The 27,247-nt window shown below is 43.6% G+C and overlaps 1 protein-coding gene across 3 annotated transcripts in view; it reads left to right on the top strand.

The window, feature by feature from the left end:
* The window catches only part of MCC (MCC regulator of Wnt signaling pathway), a 403,428-nt gene that overhangs the window by 132,547 nt on the left and 243,634 nt on the right, over positions 1 to 27,247 (top strand). The window contains exon 1 of one of the 3 annotated variants that reach the window (XM_037032293.1): positions 9,150 to 9,796. The exons of the other annotated variants lie outside the window; for them this stretch is intronic. Within the exon in view, the coding sequence (XP_036888188.1) occupies positions 9,740 to 9,796 (57 nt within the window). The 5' untranslated portion in view covers positions 9,150 to 9,739. Of the gene's footprint in view, positions 1 to 9,149; positions 9,797 to 27,247 lie in introns of those variants that run through there. 3 annotated transcript variants of the gene reach the window in all.

The raw sequence follows: 27,247 nt of genomic DNA, 5'->3' as shown, positions 1-27,247 counted from the left end.
AGCTGCTGCAACATTTTTTAAGTAAAGACAGTAATGGAATGATGCTGTTTTAACCTCCCAAAGAGGTCTGGAAATAACAGTGGCAGGCATTTGGAATTTATTTAATTAAAACACGTTTTCCATACTTCACTACATCTATTTTCATGCATCTATTTAATGTACATTTTTTCGTTTTCCTCTCTAGGAGATTGACCATAAGTAAGTACTCCTTGGGAGGATTTCAAACTTTTTAAAAACTCTTTTGGATTTCCAACTCCTTCATATCCATTGATTATTTTTTATTTCTATAGATAATTTGATATAGTTTAAAGAAAGTTTGAGCACAAATCTGTAAAGATTTTTGAAAAATACTCTGAATATTTAAGACAACATAACACAGATTCTAAGTTTTGGGTTCCAAAATATCCTATCAAACCACAAAGAGGTTTTGAAGCATCATGTAATGCTTGCATAAGTTAGTGAATCTCAACTAGGAATTCCCCTCTGATAATGTCAGGGGTGTGGATGCCAATGATTTTAGGTTATTAGAATGACTCGCCCTGATGTGAGGCGGTTCATGAATGTGATTAATGGAACAGACAGACACCACAGAGGTGCTTTCTTAATGCCTGAGTTATATTTGCAGTTGGAGAAGGTTGGATTTTTGTTTGTTCTGCATGTGAGATTTAATCTGGAAATAGTTTTCAAGTATTTTCTATTAGCAAATTTTAAACACAGACTAACCAACTGTCTACTGCATTCCATCTGTTTTGCAGCATGAAGTTGTTAGGTCTAAAAGCAATATAGCCAGTTTCATAAACAATAAGGTGAAGGCCCAGCATGATGGAACAGACTTCAGTCATCAGTTTCAGGAGGGATCCACTATGGTTGGAGTCTCTAGTCCAAGCCAAGGGACTCCAAGATAAGTTGAGTGAAGGGACACAGTAGCAGGACTAAAGCTCAGCAGTAGAAGTTAGGACCTTGGTTCAAGAACTCATCAGATAGTTCAGTAATAGTGAGGTTTTGGGCAATATGCTTCTCAAAAGTAATCTCCATGTTCTCTCTTGATTTTTTTCACTTGCTAGTTACTATTCAGTCTACTATCCAATAGCAGTTGGATAAATGAGTTTTGGGTTCAGGAGAGAGTCCGAACAGACATGGATTTGGAAGTCATCTGCATATAGCTTATAGTTGATGTTGAAAGCCACGCATGGGACACATGAGGTCACCTAGGGAGAGAGGGAGTAAAAAGATGCAGTCCCTGGACTTATCACTGATATGCTTGAATATTTCCAGGTTGGTAGAGAAAGAGAATCAGCCAGGTTTTGGGCAATATGCTTCTCAAAAGTAATCTCCATGTTCTCTCTTGATTTTTTTCACTTGCTAGTTACTATTCAATCTACACTAATGTAGCTTCTTCATTTCCATCACTTAACGAAATTGCTCCTCTCAAGGTCATCTCCAAGGACACATCTTTGTTGTTAACCTTTTTGAACACAGCAGCATTCCTCATACGTTGCCACTCTCCTTGAAACACTTTCTTGGCATTTGTGATTTCGCATCTTCCGTTTTTCTTTCTTCCTTTCTTGGTGGATGCTTTTTCTTGGTCTCACTGGCTGATTCTCTTTCTCTACCAACCTGGAAATATTCAAACATCTCAGTGGTAAGTCCAGGGACTGCATCTTTTCACTTACTCTCTCCCTAGGTGACCTCATGTGTCCCGTGCCTTTCAACATCAACTATAGGCTATATGCGGATGACTTCCAAATCCATGTCTGTTCTGACTCTCTCCCGAACCCAAAACTCATTTAGTCAACTGCTGCTGACATCCTCTTATGTCAACTGCTGCTGACATCCTCTTATGTCACATCCGATCTAATGTGTCCAAAATTCTTCCAAACCCAGTCTTTCCCCACACCCAGTTGTTGAACCTCCAAACTGGTAGTTATTCTGGTTCTTCTCTTTGTCTCATTACCTGCATCCAATCATTCACCAAGTCCTGGTCTCTTGTATCTAAATAATATATTTCAAGTTCATCCATCTCATCACTGGTTCATTTCACTGAGTTTCAAGCCATTGGCATTCTCTTACCAGGTAACTGCAACATAGCCTTTCACAGCTTTCCCCGCTCTACTGGGATGGTGCCACGACCCAACCTGTACATACAAGGCAACACTGTCCTTTTGGTGGGTTTTTTTATTATGAAGATTTTAAAATATATACCAATGGACAGAGAGAGTAGCATGAACTCTCATATACCTGTCACCCAACTTTAATAGTTATCAATTCATTGAAAACCACACCAATGTCCTTGTGCCTCTAATATTTTGACACAAATCCCACACATCATATCATTTCACTCCTAAATATTTCAATTTATATCTTTAAAAGAGAAAAACTCTTTCACAGTATAACCATGACCATTAACATATCTTAAAAATTAATGATAAATTTTAATATCATCAAACATCCAAAAAGTACATTTCTAAATGTCTTACAAATATCATAATTTTCTACAGTGAGGTTGTTTGAACCAAGTCCCTGATAGAACCACATATTGCAATTGCTTGATATGTCTATAGGATTCCCCCTTCATTAATATCTTACTCATTCACTTCCTTTTATTTTCCCCCTCGCAGTTTATCTGTTGAAGGAAAGAGAATACTTGTCCTATAAAGTGATAGTCTGGATTTTGCTGACTGCACCTATGTCATATTACATGTTCTTTCATGTTAACAACTGCTAAGACGGCGTCACAGGTGGTATTGTGTTGTCCTATCAGAAGTCATGTGTTTGGTTGTTCGTCTTTTTGTAATATTAGTATTCATTGTGCTTATACCTAAATTAATTAATTCATTAGAGGTTGCACAATAAGGATATTCTCATTCTTTTAGTCTATCAATTCATGTTCATTTATTCACAGGAATACTTCTATAAAGAAGGGGCGTTCTTGTCTAAAGTTTGTATAGGAATAGATTTACCTTTTTTAAAAAAATATTGATTTCATAAAGAGAGAGGAAGGGAGAAAGAGAGGAAAAGAGAGAAAAGGGGGGAGAGAGAGGAAGAGAGTGAGAGAGGTCGATTTGTTGCTCCACTTATTTATGCATGTATAGGGTGATTCTTGCCTGTGCCCTGACTGGGAATCGAATGGCCTGTGGGAATGACACGCTAACCAACTGAGCTACTTGGCCAGGGCTAGATTCACCCTTTAAAAACGTAAATTGGATTGTGTCTCTACCCAGCTTAAAGTCTTCCTGTGACATTTCCATGCACACGGAGTAAAATCTATGGCCTACACACACCCTGCATTGTCTGGCTCCTCCATCATCTTTTTCATCATGTTCCATCATATTGTCTACCTTGTAATTTAAGTTTAAACTAAATGTACAATTTGAAGTGTATTGGCATTTATTGGAAAGGTATAGCCCTTTTCTGCCCTAGGACTTTTGCCCTTGCTCTTCCCTGTGCCCGGCCATCATCCCCTACTTTCTGCCCAGTAGGCTTCTTCTTGACCTTCGTGCTGAAAGGTTATCTCCTCCTCAGCAAGGCCTTCTCTGATTGCTTCATTTAAGAAGCCTTCTCTCCCTCATCATAGCTCCTTTTGAATTCTTTTATAGCACCCATCACAAGCTATAATTATCTTTTTTATTTATCGATCATTCCTCACCAAGCACACCAGCTCCGTGAAAGTGAGGATTTTTTCCTATCCCATATACCACTGAATCATAAGGCACGACACAATAACTGCACACAGTAGTTATTTTTTTTAGTGAATGCCACAAACTTGTTGACCCTACATATCCTCACCTCTTTAATTTGGATGGTGGGATGAGCTAGGTGATTGTGGGATTTCTTCCAGGTTTTAATGTTGTTCTCTGAGGACATAGAGACCAAGACAAAGATCACCTAGTGCAGTGCTTTCTGAATTCTTTATGGGGTAGCACCTGGAGTGAACAACGTCTGTGATGGGCCAGGCCACCGAGGCTTCCTGTGAGCTCCCATACTGGGGACTGGGTCTGCCTAGGCCTAAGAGATGAGCCGGCCTGGTGACTGAGCAGAGGGGGCCACAGGAGTTGAGAAAGGGACAGCACTTCCAGACTCATGAGGGTGGGAGAGGGGGGTGGGCTTATAGATTTAGGGCAGGAAATCCTTTTGAGGGTATACTTTGAGCCTCCCTGACTTTTACGAGCCTCAAGGACTTACAGGACTAGAACTTCCAGCTGTCTCTGCATGCTGAAATCCTCCTTTCCACTGAAAAGTCATTTTCTTTTTCAGGAACCCCCACCAATTCAGTGTTATTTCAAAGCATTCTCTTTCTACAATGCAAATCCTTTGGGCTATGTTGAGAAGGTTATGAGTATTTTTCACCTTCGTGTGAATTAGCCTAACCAGACTGCTTTCTTCCTAAAATCGGAGGCATCAATGTTGTGCTTAGTTTAAGAGAGTCAGAGGGGAAGAAGGCAGTTTGGGAGGTTGGGTCCTTACTGGGCTGGAGGAGCACAGTGGACTGTGCACAGTCCACTGACTCAGCCCAGTGGACCACTGTGCAGGCCGGGGAGGCTTGGATACCCAGGAGTAGAGACAGTGGGCTTAGGTCTGCCAGTCCCAAAGTTTCAGTCAATTTCCTTAATACTGGAGGTTCAAAACATTTACCCACAATTGCTTCAATTAATCTGATGTTTATTACCGATAGAGGTTACAGATGAGACCCAGAGTAGCATACCTGTTGTACAGAAATCACCGAGGTCAGCAGCCATTCACAGAGGGACCAGACTGCCCCTGAGGAGCACAAAGGCAATGCCAGTGTGCTGCAGTGTGCAGTTGGCGCACAGACCCACCCACTCATCCCAACAGCAACTTCTGCTTTCCCAGGACTACTGTCTGCTGCCTCCTCTTCCCCCAGAGACCAGAAGAGAAGAGACTAGCCTCTGGAGAAGGTAAGGCCCAGGAAGGAGGGGAAGCCAGGCCACAGGACAGTCAGGGCAGAAAGTAGGTTTTCCTCCTCTCAGACTTGCTCCCTGATCTAGAGAAATTCCCCTGCCACCTCCTGCCCATATTTGTGGACAGGAGCCTACTCTCCGATGAAGTAGAATTTGGAGAAGCTGTTCTCAATGGATTGTACTGAGGCAGCCACATTATAGAAGGATCTGTAGGTATGCACAGTTACACATTTAGTAAGCTATAGCGAGCACTAATCTTGAGACTCTTCTTATTAGATTGGAAATGCACTTGGGACTTTATTTCCCTTTAGTGTGTTCAGATGACATGCTGAAGGGCTCCTTGCATTTCTAATGTACTTAGAATATTGACTCAGTTGCATTCTTGTCTAAAACAATATCTTAGCTTTCTTTTTTTAAAGACTTTATTTATTTTCAGAGAGAAGGGAAAGAAGGAGGAAAAGATAAACATCAATATGTGATCGCCTCTCATGTGATCCCTACTGGAGACCTGGCTCGCAGTCCTGGCATGTGACTTGACTGAGAATTGAACTGGTGACCCTTTGGTTCCCAGGCAGGTACTAAATCCACTGAGCCACACCAGCCAGGTGCTCAGCTATCAACCTGTGCTTGAACAGTTTCAGGAGTGGGGATCACAACCATTCTATTCTCCCTTATGGACAATTTGTGGTCTTCCTTTCCTTAAGTTAACATTTGATCTTAAGTTATCATTAGCTTTTATTACCCCTCCACAATCACACAGAGAACATCAGATAAGTATATATTTTAAATATTTTATTTATTTATTTATTTAGAGAGGGGGTAGATAGGGAGAAAGAGAGGGAGAGAAACATCAATCGGCTGCCTCTTGCATGCCCCCAACCAGGGACCAGGCCTGCAACCTAGGCATGTGCCCTGACTGAGAACTGAACCAAGGACCTTTTGCTTTGTGGATGGCGCCCAACCAACTAAGCCTCAGCAGGGCTAGATAACTCTTTAAATAAGTGCTATTAATTGTTGTGTATCTGTGAGTTCTTCACTTGACTAGTCTATAACTTCTGCAGCTCTCCCAACTATTTCTGGTCTCCTAGGAAGGAGGATTAGAATCCTCCTCTTCCTCTCTAAGCCTACTCCAAAATTAATCTCATGGGTTTTGTCCTTGGCTGTTTCCTTCCTTCCCTTTTCAGGAGCTTTGTTCCATGTGCCTTTTCTCTCGATCTCCAGACTACAGATAGGCCTGTTCTACCACCCTCTAATCAACATTGCTTTCCTACTCTAAGAAACTATTCCATCTCCTGATTTCCTCTCCTCATCAAACATATGGAAAGCATAGTGCATGGTTACTACCCAGTCCCTCCTCATTCCCTGAAGCAATCTGGTTCTGTCTCCTCAGCTTTGTAGAAAGTTACCTTTGAAGGACATTTATCTTCAGGTTCCTCCTCCTTCCCAGACCCACTCTGTAGCAGATAATATTGATACTGCCCCTTCCATCTTGATAACGTCTCCCTTAGGCTCCCAGACTCAGACTTCTCCTGGTTATCTCCCTATTTCTCTCAGTGGCCATCCCCACCATTTCTTCTTTTATTACTTTGCCTCCATGAAAAAGACCTTCCATAAGACAGTCCTCAGACCTCTTCTCTTTTCTCTGTCCTCTTTTCCTTGGCAACCATACTTCATTTCACAGTTTCACTTATTCTGATAGGGGTAACCCCCAACCTCCATCTCCATCCCAACCCTGACTTATCTCTCCAGCTCCATTTTAAGCTTCCTGCTAACATCTCCACTTGATTATCCAGATGCCACCTCCAACTTGTCATATCCTGTACGTAGTTTCCTTCCTAACCTATTTCTCTTCTGGAGTCCCTCCTCCCTTTTTGAGGACACTGCCCCAAATCCCATTCAGATGAGTTCTAGATCACAAGTCATTTTTAAGTTCTTCTCTTTCCACCACAGTTTCTGTCTACTCTCTTTTTTGTAGAGTCTCACACCTGCCCCCTCCTGCCCATTTCCATTGCACCAACTTAAATCAGGCCCTTGTCGCCTCTTGCTGGATTGTTGGGGGAGTCTGCTGGGCGTGTATGTCCATTTCCCACTTTCGCTTTACCACACTTACTGCTGCCAGACTGTAGTGGGATTGCATCTTATGTGGGGGGTTAAGTATTAAAGTCATTGTTGAAGAAGAAATCCCATATAGTTAACATCAGTCTTTAAAATGCATTATATTGGCCATAAAGTAGAATCTACAGACATATTTCTTCTTAATAAGTTTAACACTGCCAATTTTTCCTCCACTTTTGGAACAGATCACTTTTCTTTTGGTTGAATACCAGATTCAGTCATTTGCTTGGTTTTAGGGGCCAAAGAAAAATGTTTCTTTGAACATCTCAAATACTTTCTTTAAAAATACGTTTTTAAAGATACTCAGCACTAGTTGATTTGAATTCATGCTCGTTATTCATGGATATCATACAAATCCACTGTAATGTCCAAAAGCACAGCTCCAATCCTGTTATTTCTGTGCTCAAAAACATTTAGTGGCTCTCCATTGCCTATCACACAACCCATTTCTTCAGCCTGGCGCCCAGAACTGTCCATGCTCTGGCTTCCACTCACCCATCTAATGCGGGTTCCCTTCCAGAATGGAATGTCCCCACACATGCTTTGCTCATTCCAGTCTCCACTACACTTTCTCTCACAGTGGTCCCACTGCCTGGCATACCTTGTCCTCCCTCCCCATTTCTGCTGGCTTCAGCCATTCTTCAAAGATTATCTCACATGCTGCCTCTCCTGATTCCTTTTACAGAGTCTTCTTCTCCAACCCAACCCAGCCAAAATCCTATTTCCTCTTTCAGACTGCAGTCGATCTTCATTTGTACTGCTTTTACACTAGTATCATTTTCTACCTAGAATTTTCTTTTTTATTTGTGTTTTATGGGAATATAAACACCATATTGGCAAGGTTAGTGCTTGGGTCTTCTTTATATTTTTATATTCTTCGCCATATCCATCTTCAAGCACACAGTTAGTTCTCAATAGGTTTCAATGAAAAAACAAGTAAAATAATGTGGCTTCCGACCCCCTCTCCGTGCAGAAGAGTTCCTCCCAGTATGCCCTAGTCTGGCAGTGCCCCAGAAGGTAGGATCAGGGCTCCAGAAAAAGCAGCAAACTCTTCTTCATCCCAGTGGTGCCTCCATTAGGCAATGAATGAACCCAACAGGAAGGCAGATGAGCAAGAAGATATGTGCAAATGCCAAACTCTTTGTTCCTTCTTAAGGAGCAAAATAAACATCCTATTTGATTTAAAAAAAAAAAAGACTTTGGAAATTTACACTACAATGGCTTTTTCATAGAAGGCTTCAGGAAATGCCAAGGTCTGTCACTGGGGGTGGAGACTTTGTTCCCATTGTGTAGAAAGAGACTGATGAGGCCTCGAAAGCAATCCCACAGAGCTACTGTTTTCAAGGATCAGACACGTTTCAGTGCATCTCAAGTTCAGTGGGACTTTAACCTTTATGGTTAAAGGGAGGGAAAATCCCCTCCCTGACATGTTTTTAACTGAAGGCTAAAGGGAAGCTCTGATTCCAGAAGTCCACTGGATATAACAGCCTCTTAAATCTTTTCTGATTCATACTGCAAGCCCCAGAGATACAAATCTACCTCTGCTCAGATAAGCAGTAAGATTTTAAAGGACGATCTGGGGGTTGAAGATGATAGATAGTGTAACATTTTTAAGGACTGTGTGGGGGTTGAGGACGATAGGATATTTGAGCTTGTCATATCTTTCAAGGGATAGGGCACCTTAATCTTTATTATAGACATGCAGAAAATGTAATCTGCCCCCAGCGACAGAGAGGGAGTTTGACGGTGAATTTACACCCTCAGTGCTGACTTTAGACTGATCAGGGAAAATAACCACCCTACACTCTTGTAAAATGTTAATGTACCGTGAGAAGTGCACGGCGTGGCCTGATGTACAGTGTTCAGATTTGTCCTGACGTTGTTGAATCGTGGAAAGTGGCTTCCAGGAAGGAATTTTTTTGTTTTAATTTTGTTTTTGGTTTTAATTTTTCTGCACAATTACTCAGGTGGCTTTTCCCCTTTCTCCTCTCCCTCCTGGACCCGGATCCTGTAATCACTAAGGTGGAGAGATCTCTGTCTCTGCTCTGCCTCCTACCGCTTCCCTCCACCCCCGTTTTCTCTTTCTGGCCCCGCCTCCTCCGCGCACTCCGTAGCCAGCAGCTAGACAGCTGTGTTCAATCAGAAACCACTTACAACTCCAGACGATTCAAAAGGGAAACTTCGGCGTGAAGTGCAGACCCGCTCGGGCTCTCTCTAGCTTTCTTTCCTTCCCAGGAACCCGAGGAGAGATCTCCCTCGCCCGGCCGCCCGGGTTTCCTCGGGAGCTCGACGAAGCCCTCTAGGGCGTGGGATCCTGCTGGGAGGCGCCCTCCGACCTGGCCTCGGCGGTTGGCGAGGCTCCGTGGGAGTGGTGAGGCGGCGCGCAGTGTGGCACTGCTCCGGGACCCGGCGGTGGGCGCGCGCGGGCGGCTCCCCGTGCCGGCTGGGCCGCTGCAGCAGCTGCGAGAGCGCCGCGCCACCCAACCTCCTGCAGCAATGGCTTGCCGGTGAAATGCGAGCTGGCTCTGTTCGTTTTAGGAGTACTAGCATCCTCCGTTTGGGCTTCACCACCGTCCTGGGTGAACATGGCTGTGTAGATTAAAATGTGCCAGAAGCGACCAAGCAGTGCATATCGAGCCTGTTAAGCGTAACTCATAAGCTCGGAGACCTGGAGGAGGAGGAGCTCAGCTCTGAAAAGTGCAATCATGAATTCTGGAGTTGCCATGAAATACGGAAACGACTCCTCCGCCGAGCTGAGTGAGGTAAGAAACAGCTGAGGTTGGGAGCTCCGGCTTCGTAGGCATTTGCTTTTCAACAACCACCCCCCCCCCCCCCGCCAGCCCTACACTCCACCAGCCTCGCACTCCCATTCTGGAGACTGCACAATTAAAGATTAATCGATTTTCTGGATGTTGTTTTAACTTGTAGTGTTACTCAGGAAATGACCTGAACTGGCTTGATAATTTCAGTCTGAAACAAGTGGCTTAAAAAAGAAACAAGCTCTCTGACCACGCCACCAAGGCATTTTACTCTCCGCGGCCCCCTGTCCCTTTCCCACCCATTTCCCCTAATTTGTGTACAACATTCCTTTTCGTATTCGCAGAATATATGGGGATCCCAGCTGAGTTTAAGCCGGTGGTAACTAATTTGGCGGGCCTGGGGAGCTCATTGGATTATTACATCTACCACTTGGCTCCCACGTGTGATGCGTTTGATTAAATTCAGTTAAGGTGGTCTCGCCGCTGCGGAGATGAGTAACTCGCGCTGGGGAGGGGAGTCGGGAGGAAGCACCGCAAAGCCCTCAGAACTTTATTCCTTGCCTGGGACTGAACTCCTGAGTCTTTGAGTCAAGTGCATTTGCAATTCCTTGCTCTCGCTGTAGCATATTCATTTGAGTGTTTGAGACCTGCTTTGAAACTAAAGGCTACTTCAAACGGTATGCAAATACGTGAACAGTAAGATGCTCAAAGCCACCTTTTTGATGACTTTAGGGATGCCTGGGGCACATCCCGCTGCCCCCAAGGCTTTGAAGACCTGAAAAGTAGAGATGGAAGCCTGCAGAAATGGATGCTCAGAGGGAGGAGAAAGTCTGAGATGGGTGTCTGCAGACTTCCTGTGGGCTTTCCTCTTATCATTGTCGCCGATCCCTTTCTGGGAACAGAAGTAGAGTGAATGGTCTGTGCTTGTTGAGTATGGCTGAAGAAAGGAAAGGGGAAGAAAAGGAGACCCTTGTAAAAACAGCTGGAAGGCAGATACAGGTGATGTCAGATTATTCACCTTGAAGGGAAAAATGAAAGGATAGAGTCCTCACTGGGGTTAGAGGGTGGATGATGGGGAAAGCAGGAGGGTGTAGATGGGAGACTGAATAGGTCTTCGACTGGTACCCAGCAGGGATTGCTGTCGGCCCCAGCCTCAGTATCTTATTGGTCTCAGTATCTTATTGGAGTGCGGTGCCTGCTCAGGTTTGAAGTAGCATTTTGAGGTGTTGGTGGAATGAGGTATAGACATTTCCTATTCCCTGTGCTTTCCCTTGTGATGTAGAAGATGGGAGATAGAGAATAGGGCTTTATTGGAAAATGGAAGGTGGTGAAAAAGGCCAGAAGACCTAAGTGATTTTTGCCTGTTTTAAATGCAGGGAGAGGTTTCAGGTCAAAATAGAACCCAAAATAGAGCTCCATTACTAACACAATGTAAGGAGATGTCTTTTTGAATGGTCTACTAAGGTCATTTAAAAATAATAAACTAAAGGCATAGAGCTTGCAGAGACTCTTGTTTATTTCTATCTGGCAGCTTTCACTTTGTTTATTTCTATCTGGCAGCTTTCACACTTTCACCTGAGGTGTACTGTTCAATTACCTCTGTGGTAAAAATGAATCACTGATTTAAGGTCAAATGTGGCTAGAAGGCTGAATGGAGAGAGAGGAGACCTGGTTCGACTTTAATAGTGTTGGCACGGTCAGGGAGTACGTTAGATTAACTGAGTTATCCATAAAACACAGGTGGGGAGTAACACTCCCCGCCCTTTGTCTCGTGTGCCTTGTTTATTCACTCCTTAGAGCAATAATATTTCAGCATTATAGGACACAGTTTTGTCCCTAAGCAAATAAACAAGTGTCTGCCCTAACCATATGCTTTACCAAATACGCCTTCCTTTTTCAGTGTTGCACATTCATTTCTTGCTTCTTTGGAGCCTTCTTTTTAGGCTCAGTGATTTAGTGACCCTCACAATCCTAGTTTCCCTGCAGATTGAGTAGTTGCAACACTGTAGGGGTAGTTATTTTTAGCTTTTGTACATATTCTAAATTACAGTATGTGTAAAGAGAATTTGCAAGGCAAAGGGGTGTGTGCAGCACGTGTAGAGGTGGGGGCAGGTCATACCTTGTGTACTCTGAATCTTAATTCAATTTACCCGGGGCAATAGTCATCGCTTGTTCTATAATATCTGTACATCAGTATTCATATGGACCCCCAGGTCCAACACAGTTTTGGATCTCTCACTTTAAGTCTTTGGTGTAGAGTTTCTTCTTTTTACTGTAATTTGTCTCTTAAACACTGGTTTTGCCTGAACACCTTAGAGGGCAAAGGTGTCATCCTCTTCTGATGGTTGGTTCCTCCTCCTCACCTGGAAGCAGAGCTAATAAAATCCCTCAGGGGGCTCTTTAATGCCATATCTTTGCTGGGTCAGGAGACTCAACACCACCTAGAGGTCACCCCTCGGTCAGATTCAGCCTGATGTTCACCAGGCATTTCACAGCAGGAAAAACTCTAAAAGGGCCCAGCATTATCCTGGGTATTATAAACAAGAGGCCTCTCTCATTGGCACTGGTTTCTGAGCTCATCCCTTCTGCAAGGTTCTCTAGCCATAGGAGTCACTGACTCTTTGACAATAATGTTGACACTGACTTTATAACATCCTGAACAAGGGGATTTGGCTTGAATCCACTTCTGGTTGTAGTCTGCTGGACTTGCTCGTGAGAGCAGCAGGCTTTGGTCAACAGTTCAGGTGTTAACCCTGCCTGCTGTGCTTCAGGGAGGCTTGGTTACAAAGAGAGGCGGGAGAGATTGGGCGTGAGGGATACAGGAGGAGACAGAGCTGGGTGTTGGGCATGAGGCGTTTTGCATGTGTGAGAACCTTAAGATGGAAAACAGGAAATTCATGAATGTGTTCCTTTTGTGTCTTTAGTTTGAACAATAGCTATTCCAGATCCTGTGAGGTGATTATAGGAGATATTAAAATGCCCTCTACCTATGAACATTCAAAACACTTTAATTTATCCTTGACCACAAATGGCTTATGTCAAGTGTGGATACTTTAACCAAAGCAAACTAGTCCTTAGCAGTAACAAAGATAATTCAAAAGGAAAACTTGAGAAGCATGAATTGGCTATTTTTCTCCCCTTGGCTATTAGCTGTCCTTATCAAAGGCTCAAAGGATGTTTTTCTTTTTCTAATGGGAGGTTAAGGAAGGACTTCAACAGCAGCCAAATCAAAAGTGCTTTGAAAGTCCAGTCTTCCTCCTCTACGGCCGAGAAGCCGAATGGACACACTGTCAGCAGCATTCGCCTAAGTTCTCCCAAACCTCATCAAGGGAAGGCTCCTGAGCCTTCTTCTTTATCTTCATGGATTTTCGCTTAGCAGTTAAATCTTTGTCTTGGTAAAATCCGAGGGGCCAGTGTGCAGTTTGCCCCCATTTCACAATCACATCTCTTGGCTCTCAGAGTAACTCAGACTTTGGGAAGAAGGTGTCCTAAGGTGCAGCATTATCTGAGTATGGCTTGAATTTACCTGCATTTGCAGAATGCTTGTCTGGAAGACCACTACCCATTTATGTAGCAAAATAAAAGTCTTCCTTTCAGAGTGTGTTCTTGTCTGGCAAGCATGAAAACCTCTGGGAATGAAAAAAATATTCTTGCCTAACTCAGAGAATACTTTGTTCAAAGCAGTTAACTTAATTTTTTTGCCTTTTAAATATTAAACAATGAACGGATAAAATTTTCCCATCACGATTTATTTTGAAACCCTAGTTGCCCTGGAAATTGTAGTTCCCTCACTCTCTCCTTATCACATTATTCAAAGCCTCTTTCATAAGATTATTTCGCTCCCGAATGTAGGCTATAGAGGTCACTTCCTGCTTTCACCAATTGTTGAGGGTTTGCTGAAACCCCACATTTGCGCTGATACTCTAATCCAGGAGTCGATTTACATGGGAGAAAATTGCTCTCTAGATGGATTATCTTGTAGGACTATCTTGGAGTGGCCACCTCACAGGTGTACTGACTGGTCTTCAGCGAGTTACACAATATTGCAGCTGGAAGGGCCGCGCCTTCACCTACTGTTCCCACACCCCTTTATGCTTCTTCATCCTCTGGGTCTATAGAATCTCGCTTCATTGTAATGAGGTGTTTAAAGTCTGTCTCAGCCACAAACTAAAAGCAGTGGAAGGGCAGTGTCAAGACCTGCCAAAGTTTGGCACATAGTAGGTATTTTAGGAATGTTTAATGAATGAACACCTTGCCTCTTCTCTCCCTTTCTCTTTTTATAAGTATAGAATTTGAAGAACTGATTTAAGAGGTTTTTTGGCTGTGTGACAAACTGACCCAAAATGTAGAGAGTTAAACTGACAATCTGATTTGCTCATGATTTTGCAATTTAAGGGCCAAGCTCAAGGGGCTGGGCCTGTGTCTGTAACTACAGCTGGAAGACCCACTTCCACACCGACTTGATCACATGGTTGGTAACTCAGTGCAGGCTGTGGCCTGGGGGGTCCCCTCAGTTCTCCTGGACGGTGCCTGCCCGTGTGCCTGCTTGGGTGTCTTCCCCGTGGGGCAGCTGGGCTCCAAGAAGGAGGAGGTGGAAGCTGACAGTTGGTTTACAATGTAGGACTGAAAGTGTGCTCTATTGGTCAGAACAGCTGTCTGTGCTTAGCCTCGCTTCAAAGGGTGAAGAAATAGAGCTCACCTCTCCAAGGAGGGGTGTGACAGAGAATTTACAACCATTTTTAATTGACTCCAGAGGCCACAAAATGACAGAATTTTGTCTAAAATCCTGGTCTCTTAATTCCCAATGTTTGGCAATAGGTTTAGTTGTTAGGCCTTTTAGCTATTAATTCACTGGTTGGTAATACCTAACAATTTCTAAGCGTTTCCCAGGTATTTACCTGTCCCCTTGTCAAAAAACCAATGAGAACTCTGACTGGTGTGGCTCAGTGGCTTGAGCATCATCCCACAAACTGAAAGGTCACCGATTTGATTCCTGGTCACGGCATGCCTGTATTGCTGGCCAGATCCCCAGTCAGGGGCGTGTGAGAAGCAACCAATTGGTATTTCTCACATTATTTCCCTCCCTCCCTAAAAATAAAAAATAAATCTTAAAAAAAAATCCTATGAGATACTTGCTATTATGTCCATGTTACAGGTACGGAAATTGAGGCATAAAGAGGTGAAAACATTTACCAAGATGATACAGACTATAAATGGTGGACTTGGGAGTTGAGCCCAGGTCCACCGTTTGTGTGGGGTTTCCCTTCATACATTTCTGCAGCTGCTCACAGCGCTTGATCACGTGTTCCTGGGAAAGTATATTTTAACAGGTTGACCAGAAAGTTTGTTTGGTTTTTTTTTCCCCATAGGATGGCTCTAGTAGTGCTGAGTGGTCTTGAATTTACTTGAAACAATTTCGTGAGGTTGTTTGGTGACAGCTATCATATCAAAGTGTATTTTTAAACAAAATCAAAATTCGTGAATTTTTGTGTAGCCATTTTAATATTGAAGATGAAATAAAATACGTAACATATTTGGCATATTATGCTTTATTATTCAAGAAAGGTAAAAACAAGAGAAAAAACGAGGTTTGTGCAGTGTATGGAGAAGGTGCTGCGACTGCTGGGACGTTCCAAAAGTGGTTTGTGCAGTTTCATGCTGGAGATTTCTCTCTGGACCGTGCCCCATGGGCAGGCAGACCGGTTGAAGGTGACAGCGACCAAACTGAGACATTAATTGAGAACAGTCACATTATACCATGTGGGAGACGGCCAATATGCTCAAAATAGCCACATCAGTCAAGTTATTGGTAAAAATGAAAAAAGTGTCTTATTTTATGGAAAAAACTGAACAGAATTTTTGGCCAACCCAATATTTAATAAGCCTGTTTGACTTGATTTGTATTGTAATCTCTATTCAATACCCAGATAAATGTTTTTGATAAAAATGAAATGGATGCGATTAAAAGGATACAGTCAAGTGGCTGAGGAATTCTAGGCATTCCAGAGCTCTAAAAGCAGATTTGTCAGTAAGAAAGAGGGTGGTCCTCATTCAAGAGGGCTTTCCCTTCTGTCCCCTATTTACTGCAGAGGAGATGCAGGCACCGAGACCTCTGGCCCTGTCTGTGTACTCAGAGGAAGAGGAGGAATTAGTGCTATGAAGGATAATAGGCTGCCTGTGTCAACAGTTAGGTTCTGCCATCCCTGCAGTTAGGGCTCCAGGCTCCTGTTACACACAGTTGGCTCAGTCACTGCGGGTCGCAGAGTGCTGGGGTTGGTGAAACGAGCCAGGGAAGCCATTGAGATGGGCAGCTGGAGACCGGGTCCTGGGGAAGCACTCAGAACGTGGCGCTGAGGCCAGGCATCAAACCCAGCCGACAAGGGGAAGTAGATCAAGGGGGGCTGAAGCAGGTGGGGGTCAAAGGCACAGGAAGGAGGAGAAATGTGGTGTGAGAAGAGGAGGTTCGTGAAAGACCAGCGGGTGGTCAGGAACTAAGAGGGCCACAGAAAACCTAGATTCTGAGGGAAGCATTTTGGCCAATCGGAAAGTTTTAAAATTAATTCCAAGATTCTTTCATATTAAGGAAGCACAGTGCTTTCGGGATTGTGGCTACCAGATTTTAGGTGCCAGAACTTTAAGTAGGGGTACCTGTCCGGAGTAGGGACTGTGGTGGTAAACTCAAGGGTGCTGTTTTAACAGCTACCTGAAGCCAATTTACTGAATGTGAGTCACGTGACAGCTTCTTCCAACGTCAGGCTAACTGGAAGGTAAAACCTGCATTTATAGCACAAGTAAGAAGTTGTTGATGAGCAAAGATCACAAATTTAGTTTTTAATCAAAGGAATCAAATTTCACAAAACCAAGATAACATTTTAAATAATCTGTAGATTCTGGGAAACAGGTTTGTGTTGGTGAGATCACAGAATTAGAGAAGCCAGAAAAAGCTCAGGAAATTGATAGATAATAGTTAGAACATGGATTTTTATCTTTTATTTTTTTACATCAATAAGGGTATGTCATGGCAGAGCTAAATTATATGCAGTTATTTTCTTGAACTCCCCCCAACCCCACCCAGATTCCTGGCAGTGGTATTTTTCACTCCTTAAAGAAACAGGAGAGAATAATGTGAATTGCACAGATAAACAGTTCCATTTATAGAGTATATATTTACTGGGGGCCCAGAGCTGTCCTTTTTCTAAATGTTCCTTTTCTGTTGCTGAACACAAAGAGTGTTATCGGGAGGAATGACTGAGACTGTAGAGGAATTTATATATGCAAATCTTTCGAGATATTTCTTGTACTCAGCAAAGAGATTAAACCTTGAGACTTTGGGTGGGAAAATCCAGAATCAGCAGCTGTTGATTCTACTGCCATACAAAAAAGCTAGTTTGGGTTCATTAACTGTAAATGAGCAACCTAAGCCTGCTGGGCTGCTGAACTGGGAAAACTGTGCAGCTAAAGTGACTTGATGCTTTGGTTGGTAGGATACTTTGAGGCATATATTTCGCATCATGAGGTTTGATCGGTGCTTGGAAGGCATGATGGGACATAGGGGGCCAGAGATAGAAATGCATCTTAAGCCAAAGGCTGCAATGTTTGATGACTTGAGAACAGAAAGTTTCACAAAACCTCTGTGTGTCCATGCATGTGAGTTAAAGACTGTAGCTAGATTGTGAGAAATATTGAAGCAGTTGTCAAGGGAAGAATGCCAACGTGGAGAAAGGTTGCCTGGCAATTAGGAAAGCAGTGGAGCCCTCTGGTTGGTTGCAGGGTAAGAGTGGGAGTAATTGCTTGTCCCTGTTTCCTATGGGTTGTATGGACTTGTCCATAGAATACGTGGCGCACGTATGAATACTTGCTTCTGCCTGGCCCCTCCCGGCCTCCCAGGTTAGTCGTTCTTTGTTTCATCCGTGTCCAGAACTTACTGTAGTGATCCCCAGCCTCCCTGGGAGACCATGAGATCTTCGAAGGCAGGGACAGAGTAAAACCCATCACTGTACTGCCAGCAACTAGTCAAAATTTGACATTACTATGTCAAATAGTAATGGCATCCACAAACTTCAGAGTTACTTGTTTGGACCAAACCCCAGTTGCCATGTTAATGTGACAGATGCATTGGCCACTTTGATATTTTGGTTGAAGAGCACACTGAGGGAACTTTGTCTGGTCATTATTACCCTAACTTACTCTGCGTTGCCCATTTGTTTATTCACTCAATCAATATCGTGTGCCGTCTGCATGCCAGGAGCTGCTCTTAGGTTTGGGAATACAAACACAAAACTGAGGTAGTCCCTGTTCTAATGGATCTTCCATTTTAGAGGGAGGCAGGCTAAATGTGCATCCAGCAGTGATTATAGGAGAAAGTAAAAACAAACAAACAAACAAAAAACCCTCAGAGAATGAAGGAGGAGGGATGGGGAAGACCTGTCTGCAGGAATCTTTGACTTGAGACCTGAACGAAATGAGGAATACAGCCATGCAAAGATGGGGGACAGTCATTTCGGGCAGAGAGAAGAACAGGACCGGATGCAAGGCCAGAGTGTGCTTGGTCTGTTTAAGCAAGGAAGTGATGTGGCGTGTAGTAGAAAGAGACACAGTCTGAGGAGAAAGACCTGGATAGGCCCCCTGTGTCCTCATTGGCTGCGGAAGAATCAGTGTTTCTCTAGAGTGTTTTGAACATATACCAGGGGTGTCAAGCTCATTTTCATCGGGGGCCACATTAGCCTCGTGGTTGCCTTCAAGGGCCAAAATAATTTTAGGGCCGTATAAATGGAACTACTCCTTAACTGTGAGGGAGTTGAAGTTTTCATTCGGCCCTTTGAAGGCAACTGCGAGGCTGATGTGGCCCCTGGTGAAAATGAGTTTGACTCCCTAGAAGGCTAGAAAATGTTCTAGCCTCTTCTAAAAATACTTCCTTTACCAGGCTTTCGGGACAGAGCCTCCTGGCGTTTTCTTTGCTAGTCCCACCTCTCCTCGGCTTCTCCCCCCGGCCTTAAACACACAAAAAGTACATGAATTAAAAAAATATTTAAGTATTGAATATTGAATAGTGGAGGGTCTTCAGGGTTCATTGATGTTGTAGTGTGTTTCAGAATTTCCCTCCTTTTTAAGGCTGAATAATATTCCTGTGTGTGTGTGTGTATCACATTCTGTTTGTTCATTGCTGAGGAGCAATGGGGTGGCCTCGCCTCGTGTGTGTCGTGAACACTGCTGCCGTGCGTGTGGTGAGCACTTCTCTGTTTGAGTCCCTGCTCCCACTTCTGTTGGGTGTACACTCGGAAGTGGACTCGCTAGAGCATACTGTAATTCTGGGTTTGACTTTTTGAGGAATTGCTTCTCCACAGCCATGTCCACTGTTTTCTGTAGCCACTGCACCTTTCCGTCGTTCCCGCCAGCAGTGCACAGCGGTTCCGATTTCTTCTCGTCCCTGCTGATTCTTGTTTTCCATTTGTTCTGTTTTTTCAGTTACAGTCATCCAAATAGGTGAGAAGCTGCGTCTCATTATGGTTTCTTTTTTTAATTTCCCTGATGGCTACTGATGTTGAGCATCTTCTCATGTGCTTATGGGCCCTATTTTCTGTGGAGAAATGTCCATTCAAATCCTTAGCCCATTTTTTGATTGGGCTGTTTGAGATGTTTTTGTTGTTGCATCATAGGAGTACTTCCTTCATACTTTCTAAATACCAGTTTCCCACCCCTCTTCTCCTTTGTTCATGTCTGATTTTCTCCATAGTCGGGGCTTTGCATGGCACTCAGTCCTTGGTATTTCAGATAGAGTGATAGTGAGAGTAAAATGAGCCATGAGAACAAACTGCTTCTCCACAGAGAGCAGATGGGCTTCGCCCAAGCCCAGGAGGCTCCTTCCTCCATGGTGTCCAGGAAGTCACTTCTGATGCAACGCAGGGCCATTGCGCATTTCACAGGCTGACACCTAGCAGCTCTCCTGATGAACAGACTAGCCAGTCTCTCCCAGTGCTGGGCAGGCATCAGCATTAAGAGTTAAGTGCATGGCATTTGAAGAGTTACCGTATTTTGCTGTGTATAATGCACACTTTTTTGCCCAAATATTTGAGGGAAAAATCAGGATGGATATTATATGTGGGTAGTACTAATTCCATATCCATGTAAATGGCTTAAATTCTTCTTTTTATGCTTATGTGTGAACAGTGTAACTCTAGAAAGCAATAATAATATCTGTATGCAAAATAATATCCTGTAATACAATAATCAGTTTTGTTTCTAAACATAAATAAATAAAAAAAGGAATTAAAAAAGCTTGTGCCGAAAATGTGGCTGAGCAAAATACAGTGCATTTCTTTACCAACATGCTGTGATTTCACTGTATTTAAAGCTTGGCTTAGGAGAGGGCTTTAGCGAGAGCAGCCTGTGGGAAGTGGCCAGGAAGTCTGGGACTGGCCTGCCAGATTAGATAACTGCACTTCATTTCTTGGTGTTGTGAATCTAATCCTGGTTAAACCAAAATCTAATTTACTTTCATGCTTGATTGGGAGCACTTCTGGGGAACTGTTGGGAAGGGAGTAAGGTCATGTGAGACTGCTGCAGGAATGAGACAGTCCCTGTGGCTGGGCACAGACAGCCTCTGTGCCCCAGCTGATTATTAATAGGGCACTAATAGTGCGTAGGGGGGAAACAGGTGAGCTGGACCCCAGGACAGGAGGAGCTGTTTATTCCCAACTGTAATGGGTAGATTTGAACTTGCATTTGGGACCCCCTGTTTCAGGATGCCCTGCTATGTGCATAGAGCCCTCTGGTATGATAGAGTGACTTCCAAGACTCTTGCTCATTTGGGCTTCTGAGCTGCTAATGGAAACGCTGCTTGGGCACACACATCATTCCTGCCGGAGAAAGCATCATGCTGATAAAGCTGCCTTCAAACCCTTGAACTCCCCGAATGTCAAAGACAAGTATCTCTCTTATTTAGCATTAAACTGTCCCCAGCTAGCAATGATGACGTATTTGGGTCAGAATAATATGTTGAATGACTAGGAAAGGCCTCTGTCTTTTTGGCCACCTCCTTCACTAACTTCCCCACTGGGTACAGTCACTCCATTCATCACCTCAGTTCCTCTGTCTGTAAAACTGTGTAGTAACGCAGTGGCTCTGATATCCTAGTGTGAGGGCATCTCGGGAAGTTGCTTTTCTGGGCTGTGCATTCCCTGTGAGAAAACAGTGATAATAAGAATGTCTACCCTGGACGAATATTGCGAAGACCAATGACATACCTCTGTGGTGCTTATCAGGGTGACTGGTAAATGTCGTTGGTTAGCTCTGGCTGCTCTAATAACGACAATAGCAACAACAACAATGATTATTTTGCTACGACAGTGCTTACTTGCTGTAGTGAATGTGCCAAGTAGGAGAGAAATACTTTAGAAACTGAACATTAGTAGCTCTAAGTGAGCACTGAAATAGCTTAAAGGAAGTTCTTAGGTGGAGACAAGTGTGTCACAGAGACAATATTAGGAAGGCCGTGAGTCTCCCAGCCTGCTGGTGTTTTCTCTCTAGACCTTAATGCCAAAAGCCCATGACCTCAGAAAAGGTTCTTCTTAATATTGATAAGTCTTGGAAAAGAAAATTGGATATTTTCATTTTTTGTTGATTCACAGAGCCAGAATGTTAATGAACTAACAAATGGTAATACTAATTTGCTTTTAATTTTCTATTAGTTTTGTTTATTATTTTCATTAATTTTGTTCTAATTTTGACCCAGCTGTGTTATCTTCAGGCCATCTTGCGCCCAGAAACTAACCTTAGGATGAACCATCTGGTTCATGGCGTGACATGAGGCAGGGAAGGTGCAGCAGGCCCCACCCGTGCCCAGAACCAGGATGTGTTGCAGAGAAGAGACCGTGTTCATGTGTTGAGTAACTTGTGTCTCTCACGGAGGTGAGGTTTTGTCGGCGATGCACTACTTTGAGAACTCCCTCACCCGGGTGATCTGTGACCTGGGAGAAGGCTGCGGCATGCCAGAGTGGGCAGTGCCAGGGGCGGTGCTTGGGAATGGCCGAGATGATGGGTGGAGCAGACTCTCTCCAGCTGGAGGCCAGAGAGGAGCCTCGGTAAATGGGCCCCACAGCAGGGAAGGCCATCTCTGTTTCTGTTTACAGCAAACGTTTGCATTTGAAAGTGGTTTTTTAAAAAGACTCTGAAACCTTTGGCCTCAACTGAGGTTTTGTCTAATGGTAGGAAGGAGGAAGTGGTGGACTATTCCCTCTTGTGTTTTGAAGTTGTTCAGTCTTTTGCTGGGAAGTGTGTACCTGGGGGCAATGGGAAGGAAACCGGAGTCACAGACCTAAGGCGCTAACATCTCCCTTTGTGGTTGTGAAGTCTGGGACCCCTGAGCTTCCAGCTCTGCCCGTCCTGTGGGCACTCCCAGAACAGTATCAGCCACGCCAGTGGCGTAAACTCCGTCTCTGAGATGTTGCCTCACAGAGTTCCACCTCCACCTCAGATCAGTTTGAATGTTGAACAGGTGAAAGGGGTAGCACAGGGTTGGTGTAAAAATTGCTTTGTAATTAGTATCCTTTCCCTTCCTCCCTCTTGCCTTCTCAGAAAAAAGCCTCATGTCAGTTTTTCCTGCAATGATAGCCTTTCGCCCGGAGACACCAGCTTGTCTTAGGCCCCCCAGCCGGTCACCTTCTCCAGAAAGCCTTTCCCACCTCCCAGTCAGTGCAGTGCCAGACACCCCATGCGGCCTGGCCTGGCAACGCTACTCACTCCTCCCACTACCCCTTAGCATTCTGTGATGTGATCAGCTTATGTATTTCTCTGTCTCAGAAGCTTACCTGGTGGGGGTGGTCAGAAAGTGCTTTCTTCTCAGAGCACGTTCTTGCAATGTGGTTGACAGGAGACATGTCAGTTAAGAATGATGAGAAGAAGTAAAAAGAAAATAAGACTAAGAGTAGGGGGCAGGGATGGAGAGGAAAGGGCCACTGCTTTTGTACCAACCAGCGGGCAAGTCCCAGATTCCCTCTCCCTGAAGCTGGACCTGGCCACACCTCCCACCAGCTCCTTCTGAAGGCGCAGGGCCCCAGGGCGTGGAGAGCTTTACCTGCAGTCAGATCTCAGGGGAGCTGCGGTGGACGACCTCTCTTTGGAAGAGAGACAGAGTGGAGGCTGTTTGGAAACAGGTTGTACTCTGGGGATGGTGGGAGAAGCTGCAGGAGCTGGAATTAGGTTGTGTTAGAAATGATAAATAAAACAGGTGGAAATGCTAATATTTGTTGACATATTTCAAGTGAAGCAGTATGATACAAAATCACTTCTGCTTTGTTTTGCAAGTATTCCTTCCCTTTATGCATATCAAAGGCTAAATTTATACTCTTAAAAATGTGGTCCCTTCAGTACAACAGAACTCTGGTTGTTTAACAGTGCATAGTAATAGTTTTGATCTTCAAAAGCACCCTGTTAGAAATTACTGTTGTCCATTGACACCAATTAATCTACAGTAAAATTGTTAAAACTCATGAGAATGTAGCCTAATGCCTCTAGCCTTATCAGGTTCCTTTCCAAATTAGAAATAATGAATATGTGGAATTAAGGATAAGGGTGTGGAGAATAATTTTATGTATAATCTGCTTTATGTGCAGAAAGCCATCCTTTCTCAGGAAGGTAAGGAGGTCCCTGCAGTTAAGCTTTAGTAGTCATTTGCAAGGGACAGAAATATGTTAATTGCTTTTCTCAGTGAATGGCTCTTAATTCCATGGGAATGATAAAGTTTTTAATTCATTTCACTAATTTAGGTTTTTTACAAATATCAGTGTTCATAGGTTACTGGATGGAGCTAATAAGGGACTCTCCAGTGAGACCTGGGGTTACTGGGTGGATTTCAAAGTGTGACCCGTATTCCTCGGTGGTGGAATGTAAGCTTTCAGCAAAGCAGTCAGCCCGTGCTGCCTCAGGTGGCACTAAATGCCTGAACCAGCAGCGCTTCCCCAGGTGGAATGGGAAGATTGGCCCCTGTTAGGCCACAAAATGATGAGGCTGATGCGCGGTGTCTTATAAAGAAATACTACTTAGCACAGCAGTTGGCATTGAGAAGTTAGTGTGGTCAGTTAGGTGGAGAGTTTCTGGGGTTTAATGACTTAGACAACAAATTAACCTTCTTATTGTTCTTCTAGTTCTCCGGGACCCCAGGTGGAGACTGATAGGCTTTTCTCTTTACATGTCGGCCTAGAATTCACCAAGTAAATTGACGAAAAAAAAGTAATAGCTTTTTCAAAATAGTCTAACACATCTAATAGGAAGAGGCCAGCTTAAGAAAAAAAGATGTTGGATTGTAAATTTCTGGACAGCATAAAACCAGACTGCAGAGTGGTAAAAATGAAGGCAGTTACAGTACTCAGGACTAGCACTCAAAAGTGTAAGCACTTTGTATGCATTTTTATGTCATTTCCATGCTTAAAACCCTCCATTGCCGGTTACCCAAACCTGCAGACCATTTCGATCGCACCAACTGTACCCCAGGCCACTTCTCATCCTCACGGTCTAGTTTCCATCCAGCTCGACTACTTCCATTACCTTCCAGGTGCCTGTTTGTCTCTTGACCTCAGAACTTCACATTTGCTGTTCCTCTACTGGTACAGTGTCCGTATCCTCAACCTGTAGTTATCTGCCCCCTCATAGGACTTAGTTTAAGTGTTAGTTTCCCCTGAAAATGTTCCCTGATATTTCCACTCCAGTCTAGATTCCATCCCCTCCAATGTGCTCCAATCGCATCAGCCATTTCTGCTGTACACTGTTTCTGCAGACGTGGTCTGTCCTACCGGAGTGGCTGCTGTTCACCACTGATCACTCGACGTTCCCTTGTGAGTGAATGAGGTTTGCAGTATTTCCATGGGACATTGTGTAGTGAGGGAAAGGAAACTCAGGCACATTCGGGGTTTTGCCCAAGGTCACACACTTAGTAGGTGATGGGGCCAAATTTAAACGGGGGTCTGAATTCAGAAGTCCCCGCTGTTTTCATGACACCTACAGCTTTCTCAGACCATACAGTCATGGCCTCTAGAACTGGCATCTATTAGCACCTGGGCTTGGTGGGTGGTTTGATAGGTTGCAGAGAGGAAGAGGCATTGGGGATAATGTCCAGGTTTTGGAGAGGAGCGTGCTGAAAGGTGAGGTTAAGTTTCATGTAACATCCAGTTTGTGGGGAATCATGAGTCTGGATTGGGGCGTGCTCGTCCATTTTCTCAGTGGAAATGGACTGTGGAATAATAAGGCTCAGAAAGGAGCCAGGATTTGGGAATGTCTGGTCTTCGTGGCTGTTCCCTCACAGTGCAGATTAGTTGACAGCTGATATTATACCCTATTGCAGCCTCTGCACGGTGGGTGCCTGTGCCTCAGGCACCACACAGACAAGCAGCAGTGCCGAGCAACCAAATGGTGCCGTGTGGACTCGAGGACAGGTTCCAGTCTCTGCCTACTGGCGTCTTATGTGCGTGTAATATACACACAGGTTAATGGTTCAGAATCTGCCATTTCACTGAAACAAGTTGTGCTTTTTAAGTCATAGTTCTTTAATTTTTTTTAAGAAAAATCTGATTATTTCATCACATCACATCAGCATTTCTACCTTTGATTCCTCCTCAAAGAAATGGCAGGGAGCCCTGACTGATATGGCTCCCCAGGTTAGACACTGTCCTGCAAACCGAAATGTCTCCGGTTCAATTTCCCAGGCAGGGCACATGCCTGAGCTGGGTCCCCAGTTGGGGTGTGCAAGAGGAAACCGATCAGTGTTTCTCTCCCTCTGTCTGCCTCCCTTCCCCTTCTCTAAAAATGAATAAATAAGATCTTAAGAGAAATAAATGGCAGAGAAAGGAGTAAGGAGTGAGTATATGTGGGTGTGATCATAAAAGTAATGCATGTACATACAAAATCTGGAAAACAAATGAGTAACCCCCCCCAAAAAAAATTCTGTACTTTTTACTGTCAGCTAATATTTCAATATATTCTTTTAATTTTTAATATTTCTTTAAAGGTATCATACTTGGGCTTTACAATATTATATCTTATTTTTTATTGAGCTTTCCTTGATATATTTTTTTAAAAACTTAAATTTTTAAGTCTAATAGTTCATACTATATAACAAAATATAATTAACTATTGAGTAAACATTTAGGCTTTCAATCTTTGTTCATATAAATAATGCACCTATATAACTTTGTGTTTTCTTATATGTTGGCAGAATGGAGGAGGGAGACAATGTGTGTGAGTGAAGAAACTGAGCAGTGTATTGTGCAGAGTTGGTGTCTGATGTTAAGAAAAAACAAGGGTACCTTGAGGCCCTCGGGTGGCCTTTGTCAGATAATACAAAGACTAAAAGGGGCAGTTTAAAACCACCAAACGCACCCGCTGTAACACATGGGGACCGTGTGTTGTTCTATCCAGGCCTGCTTACTCAGTCTCTGCCCGCTGCTTCTGTAAGAACACCTTTGAAAGGTGACATAGCGGTGTCTGGGTGTCAGTGGCACCAGAGGGGAGAGCAGAGAAACCAGGAAAGCAGGACATTAGTTTCCAGAACCAGCTTAGGTTGCCACACCATTCTGTACCAGTTACCCCTCAGGGCCAGCAGAACTGTGGCTGCTGTGGCCTGGACGTTCTGATCCGTGGGAGTGTAGGGTGGGGGTGGCGGGTTATCCCATCCTTTCGTTTTTAACCACCAAGTGAAACCAATTTTAAAATGATGTTTCTCCCATTTGTTTTTTTTTTCTTTTGTTTCCTTGCCTGAGGAGATATGTCAGAAAAAATATTGCTATGAGCAATGTCATATATTTTACTGCCTATGTTTTCTTCTAGGATTTTTATGGTTTTGGGTGTAACATTTAAGTCTTTAATCCATTTCGAATGTATCCTTTCATGTGGTGTAAGGTGGTCTAGTTTCATTTTTCTGCATGTATCTGTCCAATTTTTCCAACACCATTTATTGAATAAACTATTTTTAGCCTATTGTATGTGCTTGATTCCTCTGTCAAATATTAACTCACTATAAAGGTGTGGGTTTATTCCTAGGCTCTCTCTTCTGTTCCATTGACTTATGTGTCCGTTTTTTATGCCAGTACCATGCTGTTTTGTTGACAATGGGCTTATAGTGTAGTTTCATATTAGGTAGCATGATTCCTCCAACTTCATTTTTCTTTCTCAAGATCACTGTTGCTATTCAGGACCTTTTGTGGTTCCATGTAAATTTTTGTTCTACTTCTATGAAATACATCATTGGTATCTTGATAGGAATTGCATTGAATCTATAGATTGATATGGGTAGTATGAACATTTTAATGATGTTAATTCTTCCTATCCATGAACATGGTGTGTGCTTCCACTTATTTGTGACTTCTTCAGTTTCTTTCTTCAGTGTCTTATCATTTTCCGAGTACAGGTCTTCTACATCATTGGTTAGATTTGTCCCTAGGTATTTTATTCTTTTTGAAGCAATTG

The sequence above is a fragment of the Sturnira hondurensis genome, unplaced genomic scaffold, assembly GCF_014824575.4.
Source record: "Sturnira hondurensis isolate 20B ecotype Veracruz unplaced genomic scaffold, ASM1482457v3 Scaffold0021354, whole genome shotgun sequence".
Taxonomy (NCBI): Eukaryota; Metazoa; Chordata; class Mammalia; order Chiroptera; family Phyllostomidae; genus Sturnira; species Sturnira hondurensis.
The sequence above is the reverse complement of the archived record's forward strand: the minus strand, read 5'-3'. Positions and strand labels throughout refer to the sequence as shown.